At 45.3% G+C, this 16,847-nt stretch overlaps 2 protein-coding genes across 2 annotated transcripts in view; both read left to right on the top strand.

The window, feature by feature from the left end:
• Positions 1-2,623: 2,623 nt before the first annotated feature.
• Positions 2,624-3,736, top strand: LOC144486079 (uncharacterized). The gene has a single exon (XM_078204192.1). The coding sequence runs from the start codon at positions 2,624-2,626 to the stop codon at positions 3,734-3,736; it is 1,113 nt and encodes a 370-aa protein (XP_078060318.1).
• A 7,824-nt stretch (positions 3,737-11,560) lies between these two features.
• Positions 11,561-16,847, top strand: part of LOC144486078 (uncharacterized) — a 142,004-nt gene continuing 136,717 nt past the window's right edge. Inside the window, exons 1-2 of the mRNA XM_078204191.1 lie at positions 11,561-11,682; positions 15,138-16,209. Coding sequence (XP_078060317.1) covers positions 15,522-16,209 — 688 coding nt within the window. The 5' untranslated portion in view covers positions 11,561-11,682; positions 15,138-15,521. The remainder of the gene's footprint in view (positions 11,683-15,137; positions 16,210-16,847) is intronic.

The raw sequence follows: 16,847 nt of genomic DNA, 5'->3' as shown, positions 1-16,847 counted from the left end.
TTGGACAAGTGGTGAGTTTTAAAGAGTCTTAAGGGATTTGATTTATTATTGTCACATTTGATTGATTTGATTTATTATTGTCACAAGTATTACTATGAAGTTGAAAAGTATTGTTCTTGTGCTGGACAGACAGAAACATACCGTTCATAGAATGCATAGGGGAGAAGGAAAGGAGAGTGTACAGAATGTAGTGTTACAGTCATAGCTGGGGGTGTATAAGATAGGTCCATTCAGAAGTCTGATGACAGCAAAGAAGAAGCTGTGAAAGTAGAGGCGTTGGTGGGCTTTCTTAACTATAGCATCAGCGTGGCGGGACCAGGACAGGCTGTTGGTGATTTGGACACCTAGAAACTTGAAGCTGTCGACCATTTCCACTTCATCTCCATTGATGTAGACAGGGGCGTGTCCTCCACTCGGCTTCTTGAAGTCAACGACTATCTCCTTCCTTTTGACATTGAGGGAGAGATTATTGTCGCCGCACCAGTTCACCAGCTTCTCTCTCACTTTCCTGTACTCTGTCTCATCATTGTTTGAGATCCAATCCACTATGATGGTGTCATCAGCAAACTTGGAAATTGAGTTGGAAGGGAATTTGTCCACACAGTCGTAGGTGTATAAGGAGCATATTAAAGGGCTGAGGACACAGCCTTGTGGGGCACCTGTGTGAAGATGATTGTGGAGAAGATGTTGTTGCCTATTTTTACTGATTGTGGTCTGTGGGTTACGAAGTCTAGGATCCAGTCACAGAGGGAGGAGCTGAGCCCCAGGCCACACAGTTTGGAGATGAGTTCTGTCAGAATAATGTTAATGAATAGGAACCTGACATAAGTGTCTTTGTTATTCAGGTATTCCAGGTGTTGAGTGTAGGGCCAAGGAGATAGTTAGTGTCTGCTATGGACCTGTTGCGGCGATGGGCAGAAATGTCCTCCATTTAAATATTGACAAGACTGAGCCCATTTCCTTCAGTCCCCTCGACAAACTCCAGTCCCTAGCCATCAACTCCATCCCAGTCCCTGCCAAATGTCTGAGACTGAAACAGGAGGTTTGCAGTCATGGTGAAATATTTCACCCCAGATGATCTTCCAAACTGATCCACATCAGCACCAAAATCACCTATTTTCACCTCAGTAACATCGCCCAATTACACGTTAGCCTCAGTTTATCCACTGCAAAAACCGTAGTGGATCCAGGCAATCTGGGAGGTCGAAATTAATTTTGAGCCATGACTCACCTTTTGAAGCACTTCATACTGATGGATGTCAGAGCCACTGGGCGATAGTCATTAAGGCACGCTGCCTGGCTTTTCTTTGGTATCGGGATGATGTTTGCCTTCTTGAAGCAGATAAGGACACCAGATTGGTGTAAAAAGAGGTTAAAGATGTCTATGAATACCCCTGTGAGCTGGTCTACACAAGATCTGAGCCCTCGTCCAGATAGTCCATCCGGGTAGTCACTTGCCATGGGTTGACTTTTGAGACGGCTGTTCTGATGTCAGCAGTGGTGAGCTCGAATACAGGTTCGTCGGAGCTTCCGGGATGGAGGGCGTGCTCTCACTGACCTCTTGCTCAAAATGGGCATAGAATATGTTGAGCGCATTGGAGGCAGTGATTTTACCTGCCTGGAGGGGGTTGTTTAATGTTGAAAGCCAGCTGGGAGTGTGTTTGAATAACTTGGTCTAGAGGTAACAAAGGAATGGATGATGGTTTTTGCAGTGGATAAACTGAGGCTAACGTGTAATTGGGCGATGTTACTGAGGTGAAAATAGGTGATTTTGGTGCTGATGTGGATCAGTTTGGAAGATCATCTGGGGTGAAATATTTCACCATGACTGCAAACCTCCTGTTTCAGTCTCAGACATTTGGCAGGGACTGGGATGGAGTTGATGGCTAGGGACTGGAGTTTGTCGAGGGGACTGAAGGAAATGGGCTCAGTCTTGTCAATATTTAAATGGAGGACATTTCTGCTCATCTAATCTTGGATGTCAGACAAGTTCGGATGGTGTGAGCTCAGAGGGGAACTTACAGGTAATGGTTTTGAAATACTCCTGCTGCCCTGGACAATCCAGATGGTGGAGGTTGAGGGCTTAGGAGGTTCAGTTCTAGGTCTATAAAAATGCCTCCCATTTGCCCCCCTCTCTCCCTGTCTCTTTCTGTCTGTTTTGCTTTCTCTCACTGTCTCTCTTGTGACATAGATTTCTCTAGCCCAGAGGGTTCCATCAGTGAATATATTTAAGGCTGAGATGATGAGATGTGTGTTGAATGGCAGAGCAGCCTCGACAGGCCAAATGGCCTACTCCTGCTCCTATTTCTTGTGTAGACTCAGACCGGAGGCAGGCTTTCTTCCCTGAAGGACATTAGTGACCATTTCATTTCTGACAAAAGATCAAACAGATTTCATGGTCACTTTTTCCTGGTGCCAGCCCCACAATTTACCAGATTCATTCAGCTCAATTTCACAACCTGCCTTTGTGAGTTCTTTCTCATCCCGTTTTCTGTTTAAAATCAATTTCACAGATTATCTGAAGCGGAGGATTTCCAATCAGAAAACTCAAACCAAACATCACATCAGGATCAGATTGGAGTCACCCAATTTATTGTAAGCTGAATATTTGTGAGTTTTGAACATGGAAGGAAAAAGCACCATTCACAGTGGGGAGAAACAGTGGGAATGTGGGGAGGGATTCAGATCCCCATCGGAACTGGAAACTCATTGGCCCAGACACACTGGGGAGAGGTCATTCACTTGCTCCAAGTGTGGGAAGGGATTCTCTCACTCATCCAGCCTGCTGCAACACCAGCGAGTTCACACTGGAGAGAGACCTTTCAATTGTTCCAACTGTGGGAAGGGATTCGCTCAGTCAGGCAACCTGCTGAGACACCAGCAAGTTCACACTGGGAAGAGACCATTCACTTGCTCAGAGTGTGGGAAAGGATTTGCTCGGTCCTCTGACTTGATGGCGCACCAGCGAGTTCACACTGACGAGAGACCATTTAAATGTCCAGACTGTGGGAAGTGCTATAAAAGTTCCCGGGACCTGATACTCCATCAACGTGCTCACAGTGAGGAGAGGCCATTCAGATGCTCTCATTGTGGGACTGGGTTGAAACAATCATCTCAACTCATTGAACACCAGTGTACTCACACCGGGGAGAGGCCATTCACCTGCTCTGTGTGTGGGCATGGGTTCAGTCGGTCATCTAACCTGCGGACACACCAGCGAATTCACACTGGGGAGAGACCTTTCACCTGTTCTGAGTGTGGAAAGGGATTCACTCAATTATCCACTCTGCTGAATCACCAGAGTGTTCACAATGAGAAGAGACCATTTCAATGTCCAGACTGCAGGAAGTGCTACAAAAGTTCCCGACAACTGCTCCACCATCAACGAGTTCACACTGAGGAGAGACCTTTTAAATGCCCAGACTGTGAGAAGTGCTTTAAAAGTTCTGGGGAACAGATGCGCCATCAACGTGTTCACACTGACGAGAAACCATTCAGGTGCTCTCACTGTGACACTGGGTTCAAGACATCATCTGACCTCACTGTACATCAGCGAGTTCACACTGGGGAGAAACCATTCACCTGTTCCCAGTGTGGGAAGGGATTCACTCAGTCATCCTCCCTGCTGACACACCAGCGAGTTCACACCAGGGAAAGGCCGTTCACCTGCCCCAAGTGTGGGAAGAGATTCACTCAGTCATCCAACCTTCTGAGACACCAGCGAATTCACAAGTAATTTCAATAAATTAGCTTTGTGTTAACAGTGTTTAATCTTTTAACTCCTTTAACATATGTTATTTCCTTCTGAAGGGTTCTCACGCTCCCCTGTCTCTTCCATCCTCACCTCCAAGTGTGAGGAGCTCATGGAGCTTCTTTGTAAGATTGGGACAATCTGATCAGCTGCCTCTGCTGCTTCCCTCCCTTCCACTAGCCCACTGGGACAAACCGTGTTTAAAGTTCCATCTTGCCCAAGCCCAGAACTTACAGCTTTCTCCAGTTTCTTTCCTATCTCCCTTCATGCCCTCTGCATCTTGTCCATGGGAACCACCTTGTGCTCCATCAACCCTATTCTCACTAAACTGCTGATCATCCACCTTCCCCACATTAGGTGATATTGTTGACTGTTCTCTCTTTTCTCTCTCACTGTCCCTCTCACTTTCAAATCTACTGTCATCACCAATCCTAAAAAAACACTCAAATCCCACAGTCTTTGCCAACTACTACCCCATCTCCAACCTCTCTTTCCTCTCCAAAGCCCCTGAACTAGGTGTCCCCCAAGTGTTTATCCTTTGCCCCTCCTGTTTCTCATCTACATGCCGCCACTGGGTGACATAATACAGATAGACTGTTGTCTATCTTCTTCCTACTCAGCTTCTCTGGGCGGTGAACCGGGCAGCTGAAAGCTGATATTTATTAACCTTTTCTGGACACAGCCCCTTGTACATGATCAATGGTGTTCCTGAACTCTGGTTCACATGATCAGTCTCTGATTGATTTAATTCCATCTACAGGTCCAGACAGAGGGCGATCGAAGGGGTCTTCAACCTGACTGTCTGCCCCCTCTACCGCAGCTATATTCATGGCCAGGTGTCCCTGGAAAGGAAGCATGCAGTGTCCGAGGGCACCACTGAAGCCTTCCATGCCCACTGGGCACTGCAGGGACTGGGGTGTGTTATTGACCCCTTTAATCACATTTTAATTTGATGTTTTAAGTTTCCTTTCCGCTTTGTTTTTTGTTTCGGGCGGTTCCCCTCCTTTTAGGGAGCTGCCCCTTTTGAGTTGTCCCTAAGTTAGAAACATAGAAAAACTACAGCACAAAAACAGGCCCTTCGGCCCCACAAGTTGTGCCGAACATATCCCTACCTTTTAGGCCTACCTATAACTCTCCATCATATTAAGTCCCATGTACTCATCCAGGAGTCTCTTAAAAGACCCTATTGAGTTTGCCTCCACCACCACTGACAGCAGCCGATTCCACTCGCCCACCACCCTCTGTGTGAAAAACTTCCCCCTAACATTTCCCCTGTACCTACCCCCCAGCACCTTAAACCTGTGTCCTCTCAGAGCAGCCATAAGTTCAGCTGATTTTGTTTATTTGGTTGGACACAAGAAAGATGTCCCTGATTAGGTTCTTTACCCAGAGGGTGGTGAGGGATTGGAATGCCCTGCCAGCATCAGTAGTAAATGCGCCTAGTTTGGGGGCGTTTAAGAGATCCGTAGATAGGTTCATGGACGAAAAGAAATTGGTTTAGGTTGGAGGGTCACAGTTTTTTTTTTTAACTGGTCGGTGCAACATCGTGGGCCGAAGGGCCTGTTCTGCGCTGTAATGTTCTATGTTCTATGTTCTATGATTGATGTCGGTGGTGTTGAATCAGTTTCTGATTGGTTTCTTCATGGTGATGGTCATCTACCGATCATTTCCTGCAACCTCCCGACTGGCCCTCTAATGTATCAGTTACTTTCGGAGTTTGCCCCACGTTATAACCTTTCCTGTCATTTTATTAAATTTTATGGCTTCGTACTGAGATAATGGGGGCCTAAAGATATCTTCTTTGTCACTTATTTGAGAAAAGCAAGCTTATGGTGTCAAATCCCAATGGTTAACATTTGGGTTCATTGTCTCAAATGTCTAATTGATGTGTAGAAATCCTGTAGAGTTCTCATTGGGGCAGGTGACTATCAGTATATTTTGGTTAAAGAAAGTGCTTGCTGGTTTTTGTAGTGGTTGCCAGAGCTTGGAACACAGTTAATTAAAAGGACACAAAGTGACACACAGCCTTAAACTAATACAGAAATTACAAAGTTACTTCAGATCTGAAATCCAAAGATAGTGGGCATCAAATCAGTGTGTAAAAGGTGAGATAGCAGGAAACACAAATACAGTATGATACATTCAATTGATAAATGTTCAAAACTAATGAGTCAGAATAACTACTGTGTTATGAAAACTGGAGAACTGAAATCTTTAATTTTTCAAACCAAATATGGTGATATAGTGTGAAGGAAAGTAACTGCTTCTTTTAAGATATTACAAGTTAAAAGGATACATTAATTTACGACACAGTGCTGAAGGTTTGAAACTTCACAGCTGGTTTCTTCACACAATATGGCCTCTAATTCAAGTATAACTGTTATTGTCAATGGCTGAGGGGTTAACAGTTCCAGACCTCAGCTCATCCAGAGTTGATGGGATCCACAGGACTCTGTAATTAAAGTATAAAAGTGAAGCTTTACACCGGCCTCGGGTCATGTGATGTATTTCACTTGTCAAATAAGAATGCAGTTACAGACAAAGCCAGTAACATGATACTAATATATTACAATTCAGCAGAATATCACAGCAGATTAGAATATCATAGAAGCCCTACAGTGCAGAAAGAGGCCATTTGGCCCATCGAGTCTGCACCGACCACAATCCCACACAAGCCCTACCCCCTTATCCCTACATATTTACCCGCTAATCCCTCTAACCTACGCATCTCAGGACACTAAGGGGCAATTTTAGCATGGCCAATCAACCTAACCCGCACATCTTTAGACTCTGGGAGGAAACTGGAGCACCCGGAGGAAACCCTCGCAGACACGAGGAGAATGTGCAAACTCCACACAGACAGCGACCCAAGCTGGGAATCGAACCCAGGTCCCTGGAGCTGTGAAGCAGCAGTGCTAATCACTGTGCCATCGTGATTAATAAGCTTCAATTACTTGATTATTACACATAACTAAGCTACAAACTATTAAATATGACCATTCCTACAGTCGAACAGTCCAGTCAAGCAGCAGGCTGACACAGTCATACTTTGAATCATATCTTACTGCCAATGTCTCACAGGAACAAGGAGCAGGATTCGGCTATTTGGCCCCTTGAGTCTGCTCCACCATTTAATCAGATCAGGGCTGATCTGATAGTAACTTTAAATCTGCATCCTGCCTACCCCCAATAATCTATCGCCAACTTGCTTGCCAAGAATCTATCTACATCTGCCTTAAAAATCTTCAAAGACTCTGCTTCCACCGCCTTTTCAGAAGAGTGTTCCAGAGACTCTGAAAGAACATATTTCACCTCATCTCCGTTTTAAATGGGTGAACCCTTATTTTTAAACAGGGACCTCTAGCTCTAGATTCTCACACAAGAGGAAACATCCTTTCCACATCAACCTGTCAAGACCCTTCTTGTTTCTTCTATGTTTCGATCAAATTGATCTTACTCTTCTAAACTCCAGCAGACACAAACCTAGCCTGTCCAAGCTTTACCCATAATCCACACATTTCTGGCATTAGTCTGGTCAATCGACTGCTTCCAATGTATTTACATCCTTGCTTAAACAAGATGACCAATCCTGTACACCGTACTCCAGATGTGGTCTCACTGGTGCTCTGGATAACTGAAGCATAACCTCCATATTTATGTAATCAATTCCCCTCACAATAAATGATAGCTTTCCTAATTACTTGCTTTACCTGCTTACCAGCTTTTTGTGATTCATGCAAAGAACAAAGAACAGCACAGGAACAGGCCCTTCGGCCATCGCTAATCACACTGTCCTCTCTAGACCAACCGCTTATATCCCTCTATTCCCACCTGTTCATGTGTCTATCCAGATGAGACTTAAATGTCACTAACGTATCTGCCTCGACCACCTCACTTGGCAGTGCATTCCAGGCCCCCACCACCCTCTGTGTAAAAACCTTCCCCCGCACATCTCCACTGAACCTTTCCCCCTTATCTTGAACTTGTGCTGCCTTGTAATTGTCATTTCTTCCCTGGCAAAAAGCTCCCAAGTGTTCACCCTATCCACACCCCTCATAATTTTATAAACTTCTATCAGGTCGCGCCTCAGCCTCCGTCTTTCCAGGGAGAACAATCCCAGTTTATTCAATCTCTACAACACTCAGATCCCTCTGCATCTCAGAGCTCTACAATCTCTCACCATTTAGATAATCTGCTTCCCTTTTATTCTTCCTGCCAGAATATGCTGTCCTACCAGCAGTTCAGACCTGAGTAGAGGGAGCAGCACAGAGGTGGACAGTGCAAGTGAGTCATCCTGGGAGTCCTCAACTTGAAATTCTTTTTTATTCATTCGTGGGAAATGGGCATTGCTGGATGGCCAGCATTTATGGCCCAGTCCTTGTTGCCCTTAAACTGAGTGACTTGCGAGGCCATTTCAGAGGGAGTCACATGTAGGCCAGACCGGGTAAGGATAGCAGATTTCCTTCCCTAAAGGGCCATAGTGAGCCAGACGGGTTTTTTATGATAATCAACAATGGTTTTATGGTCATCAGTAAATTCTTAATTCCAGATTATTTTTATTGAATTCAAATTCCACCAACTGATGTGGCAGGATTCGAAACCCGGTCCCCAAATCATTAGCTGAGTTTCTGGATTAATAGTTCAGCAATAATACCACCAGTCATCACCTCCCCTAGTTCAACATGGAGTGTAGGAGAACAAGTCAGGAGCAGCACTGGGCACCCTAAACCTGAGATTCCAATCTGGTGACTCTATAATACAGGACTGTAAACACACTAAACAGCAGAAGCAGCATGTTCCAGGCAGGGCCAAGCGATCCCACAAACAACGGATCAGATCAGAGCTGCAGTCCCCCCACATCCAGTCGTGAATGGTGGGGGACAATTAAACAAATCACAGAGAGAGAAAGCTCCACAAACATCACCATCCTGAATGACTGGGGAAAGAAGTGGATCAATGCAAACAACTGTGATTTGTGTTTGGTGATCGCGGATGTGTTACTGATGCCTTCCATGGATTCCAAGGCCAGGAAAGACACTCTGGAAGGTGTGGGGAGCTGGGACTTGCCCAGGAGAGTAACTGAAGGTATAAAAACTGAAATAATCTAGAACTAGAAAGGAGAAAAGGCCACAAAAATGCAGCAATTAGTAACAAGACATTGATTAATCTTTTCTTATCCTGGAGAAATGAAGGTCCCAGCTTTGTGTCTTAAATAATATTAGTTAATTTGACATTTATCCGGAGTAATAAACTCCAGCCCAGTTATAGCGATCACACACATCAGCGAAAACACACCCCAACTGTCAGAATGAACATTGTTCAGTCGTGGATGTGATTAACAGCAGCAATAACAGCAGAATCCAATTCCTCCAGACATTTGTCAATTTGCTGGTGAGTTAGAAGATGGGTTGACTGAGTGAATCCCATCTCACACTCAGAGAAGGTGAACGGTCTCTCTCCATTGTGAGTGTGTTGGTGTCTCAGCAGGTGGGGTGAGTGAGAAAATCCCTTCCCACACTCAGAGCAAGTGAACGGTTTTTCCCTGGTGTGAATGTGCTGGTGTGTTCGCAGGTTGGATGAGCGAGTGAATCCCTTTCCACAGTCAGAGCAGGTGAATGGTCTCTCCCCGGAGTGAACTTGCTGGTGCCTCAGCAGAATACTTGAGGTCTTAAAGCTCTTCTCACATTCAGAACATTTGAAAGGTTTCTTATCTGAGTGAACAAGTTGGTGTGATCTGAGGCTGGTTAAATAAATGAATCCTTTTCCACACAAGGAGCAGGTGAATGACCTCTCCCCAGTGTGAACTCGCTGATGTTTCTGGAGGCTGGATAACTGAATGAATCCCTTCCCACACACTGTACATCTGAATGGCCTCTCCTCATTGTGAACTCGCTGGTGTATCAGCAGATCACTTGTGGTTTTATAACTCTTCTCACATTCGGAACATTTGAAAGGTCTGTTATCAGTGTGAACCAGTCGGTGTGCAGCGAGGTGGGTTGATCGTGTGAATCCCTTCCCACACACAGAGCAGGTGAACGGCCTTTCCCCAGTGTGAGTGCGTTCGTGTTCAATGAGGTTCTGTGATCGTTTAAACAGCTTCCCACAGTGACAGCAACTGAACTGTCTCGCAATGTGAACAACCTGGTGCTTGACCAGGTCCTCAGAGCTTTTAGAGTTGTTATCGCTGTCAGAGTGGTTAAAAAGCCTCTCTTCAATGTGAACTTGCTGGTGGGTCAGCAGGTGGGATGACTGAATGAATCCCTTCCCACACACGGAGCAGGTGAATGGCCTCTCCCCAGTGTGACTGCGGCGATGTATTTCCAGCAGCGATGGGTAACTGAATCCCTTCCCACAGTCCCCACATTTCCATGGTTTCTCCATGGTACAGGTGTCCTTGTGTCCGTCTAGGTTAAACAATCTGTTCAAGCCTTGCCCACACAAAGAACGTGTGTATTATTTCTCAGTAAGAGAATCAAGAGTCATGGGGATCAGGCAGGAACGTGGAGTTCAGGATTATATCAGATCAGTGAATAGTGGAGCAAACTCAATGGGCCCAATGGCCTAATTCTGCTCCAAGATCTTCTCATCCTTTGACTCTGCTGTGAATAGTGAGATTTTTTTAAAATCAGGCTGTGTAACTGGTTAAAGCTCTTTCCTAAGTCAGTTTACTGGAACACTCTCACTCGGGTGTGTGTGTAAGTCTTGGTGCTTTTCCAGTCACACTGATGTTTGAAATCTTTCCGCACCGCCAAAACAGAAAAACATTTCTCCTTCCACATTTAAAGGTCGATGATATTCAGGTTCTGATGAATTGAGTGACTCTGTCAGCTCTTGATGTGATGTTTGGTTTCAGTTTCCCATCTGCAATTCATCACCCTTGTGGACCTTGTAAAAGACATTGACAGAGTCAGTATCATTGTCAGCACAGGATAGAAAGTCAGAACAGACAATTCTCGTTTCCATGGAATATTATTTCAAATCTTGTTTCCCCAATCTTGTGGTCCAATCAAACTTCCATCTCAACTAAACCAGAACTTTGTTTCCAGTGTCTATGAGACACTCTGTACCCTGAGTTGTGGAGTTTTCGAGTGTTCCAGTCGACACTGCACGGTTCTTCTGCAGGACCACACAAGCATGGACAAGACCACGGAAGAGAGGCCAACAACCTAGTTACCCCATGCAGATCTACAAATCACTGTTTTAACCAGCCCCAAGAGCAGGTCCAGGAAAAGATCCTCTGACCTCCCAAGCCTTCTCCACATGGGCAGCCAATGATTAGGAGCGTGGGGAAGAATAGAAGTGGAACTAAAAGTGGAGAAGCAGCTCCTTCAGGGACTGCAACCTCTCACACTGAATATGTACATGGTTCATGGACCCCTGCAAACATCAGCTGCAGGCTGGGAGTGGGTGAAACTGTTTAGACACCTGTTGCCCAGTTTGGTGGGAGGCATGGTGGCACAGTGGTTAGACCTGGCTTCAGTTCCCGGATTGGGTCACTCTCTGTGTAGAGTTTGCACATCATCCCTCTGTCTGTGTGGGTTTCCTCCGGGTGCTCAGGGTTCCTCCCACAGTCCGAAAGACGTGCTGGTTAGGTGCATTGGCCATGTTAAATTCTCTCTGTGTACCTGAATAGGCGCCGGAGTGTGGCGACTAGGGGATTTTCGCAGTAATTTCATTGTAGTGTCAATGTAAACCTACTTCTGACACGAATCAATAATTGGAAGTCTGATGTGCTGGAAACTAGGATCCGGTGGGAACTGTAAAACCTAAGCCCCGCCCTCACTGTTGCGTCACGAAGACCCTGGCGCATGCGCCTCTCGTTGATCCAAGATGGCGGCCGTTAACCTGGACTTGGGCCTCGGGCAGAAAAAGATCCGGAGCTGCAAACACGGAAGCGCAGAGTCTCAATCGGGGTTTGAGGCGCCCACCAGGTGTTTAGAAACTTTCTCTATCCAGAGCCGGCTCCATCGCTCCCTCAGAGTTTCCGCTTCCTTCCCCGTGGCAAAGAGACAAAAAGAGAGACTCACCCCATCGCCATGACTGACAGTGCGCATGCTCCAGTACTGGGCGATACTGCGGCTGCGCGGTAACTTCCTCTGGTGTATATAGGGGGCATTCACCACCGCGGCGAATGCTGGGTAAACGCTCCGTCATTGAAAGTCGTTATTATTGACTGGTCATTTTTTTGTTGTGATGTGGAGATTGGAAGGAGGGTTGAAAAAGCTGTGCACAGATCCTTCATTCATCAGAAAGAACAGAAGTGGGAACTGGTGGATAATTTTGATTTATTATTGTCACATGTTATGGTTTACAATGAAAATTATTATTTCTTGCACACTGTACAGACAAAGCATTCCATTCATAGAGCAGATAGGAGAGAAGGGAAGAAAAGGGTGCAGAATGTAGTGTTACAGTCATATCTAGGGTGTAGCAAAAGATCAACTTAATATAAGGCAGCTCCATTCAAAAGTCTGATGGCAGCAGGGATTAAGCTGTTTTTGAGTCAGTTGGTACGTGATCTCAGACTTTTGTATCTTTTTCCCGATGGAAGAAGGTGGAAGAGAGGGTGTATGGGGTTCTTTTTTGATTTTATTTATTATTGTCACGTGGATTAGTATACAGTGAAAAGTATTATTTCTTGTGCACTATACATGCAAAGCATACTGTACATAGGTAAGGAAAGGAGAGAGTGCAGAATGTAGTGTTACAGTCACAGTTAGAGTGTAGAGAAAGATCAACTTAATGAGAAGTAGGTCTATTCAAAAGTCTGATGGCAGCAAGGAAGAAGGTGTTCTTAAGTCAGTTGGTAGATGATCTCAGACTTTTGTACCTTTTTCTTGATGGAAGAAGGTGGAAGAGAGTATGTCTGGGGTGTGTGGCATCCTTTATTATGTTGGCTGCTTTTCCGAGGCAGCGGGAAGTGTAGACAGAGTGAATGGATGGGAGGCTGGTTTGCGTAATGGACTGGGCAAATGCCCCAAAGTTTTCCACAAACAGCAGCAATGACAGCAAAATCCAACCCCTCCAGTCAAATGTAAACTCGGAAGCTGGTGTGACTGAGTGAAGTATTTATTTGAGTAGCTGTCAGGATTGTTTTCTCATGGATATTCCAAGTCATTTTTAAAATCATTCAATGGATTCGAGTCGTTGGCTAGACTCGCATTTATTGCCCTTGAAAAGGCGGTGGTGAGCTGTCTTCTTGAATCACTGCAATCCATGTGGTGTAGGTACATCCATAGTGCTGTTAGGGAGGGAATTCCAGGATTTTGATCCAATGACAGTGAAGGAAAAGTGACATATTTCCAAGTCAAGATGCTGAGTGGTTTGGAGGGGGACTTCTTGGTGGTGCTTTTCCCATCTGTCCACTGTCCTTGTCCTCCTAGATTGTAGCGGTCATGGGTTTTGTTTCCTTGTTTTCCTTTCATCTGTGGAATTTGCTACCCCAAAGTGCGGTGGATGCTGGGCAGTGAGTAATTTAAGGAGGAGTTGGACAGATTTTTAAATGGTTATGGGTTGAAAGGTTATGGGGAGAAGGCAGGAAAATGGGGATGAGGAGCATATCAGCCAGGATTGAATGGCAGAGCGGACTTGAGGGGCGGAATGGCCTAATTCTGCTCCTATATCTTATGAATGTATGAACTTGCAGGTTTCATACAGATTTGCAAAAAAATAAAAAATTATTTGAAAGTGGACATTACTGAGAAGACCCAGGTATCTGTCCTGAATTACTATCACAGACAGCGATATGTTACCAATCACCAATTGTCCTTTGTGATGGTGAAACTTGGCCTTCTTCTTGAACCTCTGCAGTCCATATAGTAAAGGTGCTCCCATAATGCAAGAGTATTAGAATTTTAACCCAGTCACATTGAAGGGACAGTGATATTTGTCCAAGTCAGGGAGTTGTGTGGTTTTCCCACGTCCCAGCTGCTTTGGTACTTCCAGGTGGGGAAGATTGTGGGTTGAGGAGATTCTGCCAAAATCCTGGTTGAGTTGCTGGTGTATAAAGTCTCTCTCCTGTAGCAGGATCCCTCTTTTTAACTCCACTGGGCTTATTTTAGGTTGGGTTCTCCGTCACCCAAACCCCACCAAGGCCCGAGTGATTCTCTCTCTTGCCGATGGAACAATGACCACCTTGTGTCTACTTCACTAGAGTAGCGCTCCCAAGAGAGAGAAAAGGAAACTGCTGCCTATCCACTACCTGGCAGCCTTTCCTGAGTGGGCGGTTTCGAAGCGCCCAGGGTACCCTCAGTTCTAGACTCCGGAATTATGGTAAGGAATATTTATATTGTGACTTGGTCAGAGATCATTGGTGAGAAATTGAAAAGATCAAAACGGACTCCAACGGAAGTCAAAGATATATATATACATATATATATTAAAACATCAAGGTCAAAGGTCACCAAACACCAGGAAAACAACACACACTGCCTTATGCTCTATGAGACTATAACTATGGAAGGAAATACTAAAACGGACACCTCGGAATTCTTACTTTATACAAGTTTACCAGTGTCTTAAACTATGAAAGGTGCATGCAAAAGCCCCCCCCCCACTTTCCCCAAAACCTCATCCACTATGATGATCTCGGGAACTTCGCGAATTACCAGGGGATACTCACAATCCTAGTTTAAATTGCTCAGTGGGCTTCAGGCTGCGTACTGGAGACGACCGAGTGGAGAGTGCTGTCATGCTGGTCCGAAGAGAAAAGAGAGGGAGCAGAGCTTGCTTGTCCCTTTTTAAAACCTGAAGCAGTGATTCTCTCACACAAAACAGTTTCTGATCATTGATAGTTTCGATTGACTGGGACAAAAGGCTGTAACTGTCGGGACTGCCCTTAATTGATATTGTAATGTCTCTTAAATGTTCTCTGAGTCATCCTGATTGGAATCCCATCAGCGAGATGAGTCATTGATGTTGTCTGTGGATGGAATGATCTGTTTTCATTGTCTTTGCTGTTGGGCCATTTACTCCTTGTCTGCTGGCCATGGTTTCTCCTTTGTTTCCTGTTGATTAGATTATCCCAGCCTCTTGCATATTCATGTGGCCTGACAACCAGTCGGCCATTTTCCTTATCTCTGGGTTTTTTTAATCATGGAGGATTTGCCCGAAAAACTTACACTCCGAAACCCTCCGCACGACCTTTTCCCCTTTGCGCATAAAGGCTGAATTCTTGTTGTAGGCTCTGAAGAGGTGGAGGGTTCCTTTCCCTCAGTGCATTGGTGAACAGTTTGAGGCTTTGTCACAATCCAGCAGCTTTCATATCCACTATTTCCTAGTCCCAATTCCACAGTTTACCAGATTAGTTCAGCTGAATTTCGTATTTTGTGTTTTAATGGCTTGTCTCTCATGTTTCCCTCTTTCTGTTTTCACTTCATTTTTCAAGGGATTAGAAGGTGAGGAATTACAGACAATTGTAAATCAAGAATCACATCAGAGTGTCTCAATTCATCAGGATCTGAACATCATCAGCCTTTCAACATGGAAAAAAGAAGCACCATTCACAGAGGGGAGAAACCATACACGTGTTCTGTGTGTGGACAAGACTTCAACCAATCATCTGGCCTGTAGAGTCACAAGCGCAGTCACACCAGGGAGAGACCGTATAAATGTGGAGACTGTGGGAAAGGATTCAATTATCCAGTTGACCTGGAAAATCACTAACACATTCACACTGGAGAGAGAACTTTTACCTGCTCTGAATGTGGACAGCTGGCCTGTTGATACATCAGTGCATTCACAGCAGGGAGAGGCAGTTCACCTGCTCTGAATGTGGAAAAGGATTTACTCAGTCATCGGCCCTGCTGATACAGCGACACATTCACACAGGGGAGAGGCCTTTCACTTGCTCCGTGTGAGTGAAGGGATTCACAGATTTCTCTGCCCTGCAGAGACACCAGCGAGTTCACACCGACAAGAGTTTAAATGCACTGAGTGTGGAAAGAGTTTTAAAACTCCACGCACACTGCAGGAGCACCAGTACATTCACACCGGTTCCACACCGTTCAGCTGCTCCCACTGCCAGAAGGGGTTCAGGACATCATTCCACCTTGTGGCACATGAGCGCATTCACACTGGAGAGAGGCCATTCACCTGCTCTGAATGTGGGAAGGGATTTAACCGATCATCCAACCTGCAGAAACACCAACGAGTTCACAGTGAAGAGAGACCGTTTAAATGCGCAGACTGCGGGAAAGGCTATAAAAGTTCTGAGGAACTGCGTCACCATCAACGTGTTCACTCTGACGAGAGACCATTCACATGTTCTCACTGCGGGACTGGCTTCAGGCGATCAGGCGACCTCACTGTACACCAGCGAATTCACACTGGGGAGAGGCCGTTCACCTGCCCTGTGTGTGGGAAGAGATTCACTTGTTTATCTTCTCTCACTTCACACCAACTTGTTCACACAAATGAGAGACCGTTCAGATGTTCTGACTGTGAGAAGAGCTTTAAAAGCAGAAAACTTCTGCTCGCACACCAGCGAAATCACTCTGAGGACAAACCGTTCACCTGCACTGAGTGTGGGAAAGGATTCACCCGGTCATCCATTCTGCTGAGACACCAACAAGTTCACAGTGAGGAGAAGCCGTTCACTTGTTCAATGTGTGGAAAGGGATTCACCCAGTCATACAACCTGGTGAGACACCAGCGAGTTCACCAGTGATCACAGGGGTGTGATTCTGCTGTTATTGCTGCTGTTAATTACATCCCAACTAAATAATGTTTATACTGATAGTTGGAGTTTTTCTGATGTAAATCAGCCCTGTTGGACTTGTAGAATACCCCACAGCATCTCTCATTCATGTGTCAATAAATCTTCACGCCTGCAGACCTTGTTTTAAATTTAAATCACTCAGAAACTGTATTGAACTAAAGATGAATAATAAACAGATGACAGTCCAATCCACCCCTGTGTGAATGTGCCGATGTATCAGAAGGCCGATGACTAAAGTCTGTTTTGTAACTTCAGGATAAAGATTTGAAAGCTCTGAATGTTGGTCCTCTCATATGTAGGCTGGAGCTATTTGATAGGCAGGATGTTCATAGCTGTAAACTTGTCAGATGTCGAAAGAATTACTATTGGAGTAAACTC

The sequence above is a fragment of the Mustelus asterias genome, unplaced genomic scaffold (genome assembly GCF_964213995.1).
Source record: "Mustelus asterias unplaced genomic scaffold, sMusAst1.hap1.1 HAP1_SCAFFOLD_285, whole genome shotgun sequence".
Classification (NCBI taxonomy): Eukaryota; Metazoa; Chordata; class Chondrichthyes; order Carcharhiniformes; family Triakidae; genus Mustelus; species Mustelus asterias.
Note: the sequence above shows the minus strand (reverse complement) of the source record. Positions and strands in the feature narration are given on the sequence as shown.

Excerpts from the sequence above, each read along its gene's own strand:
- LOC144486079 (XM_078204192.1), top strand. The coding sequence starts at position 2,624 with ATGGAAGGAAAAAGCACCATTCACAGTGGGGAGAAACAGTGGGAATGT.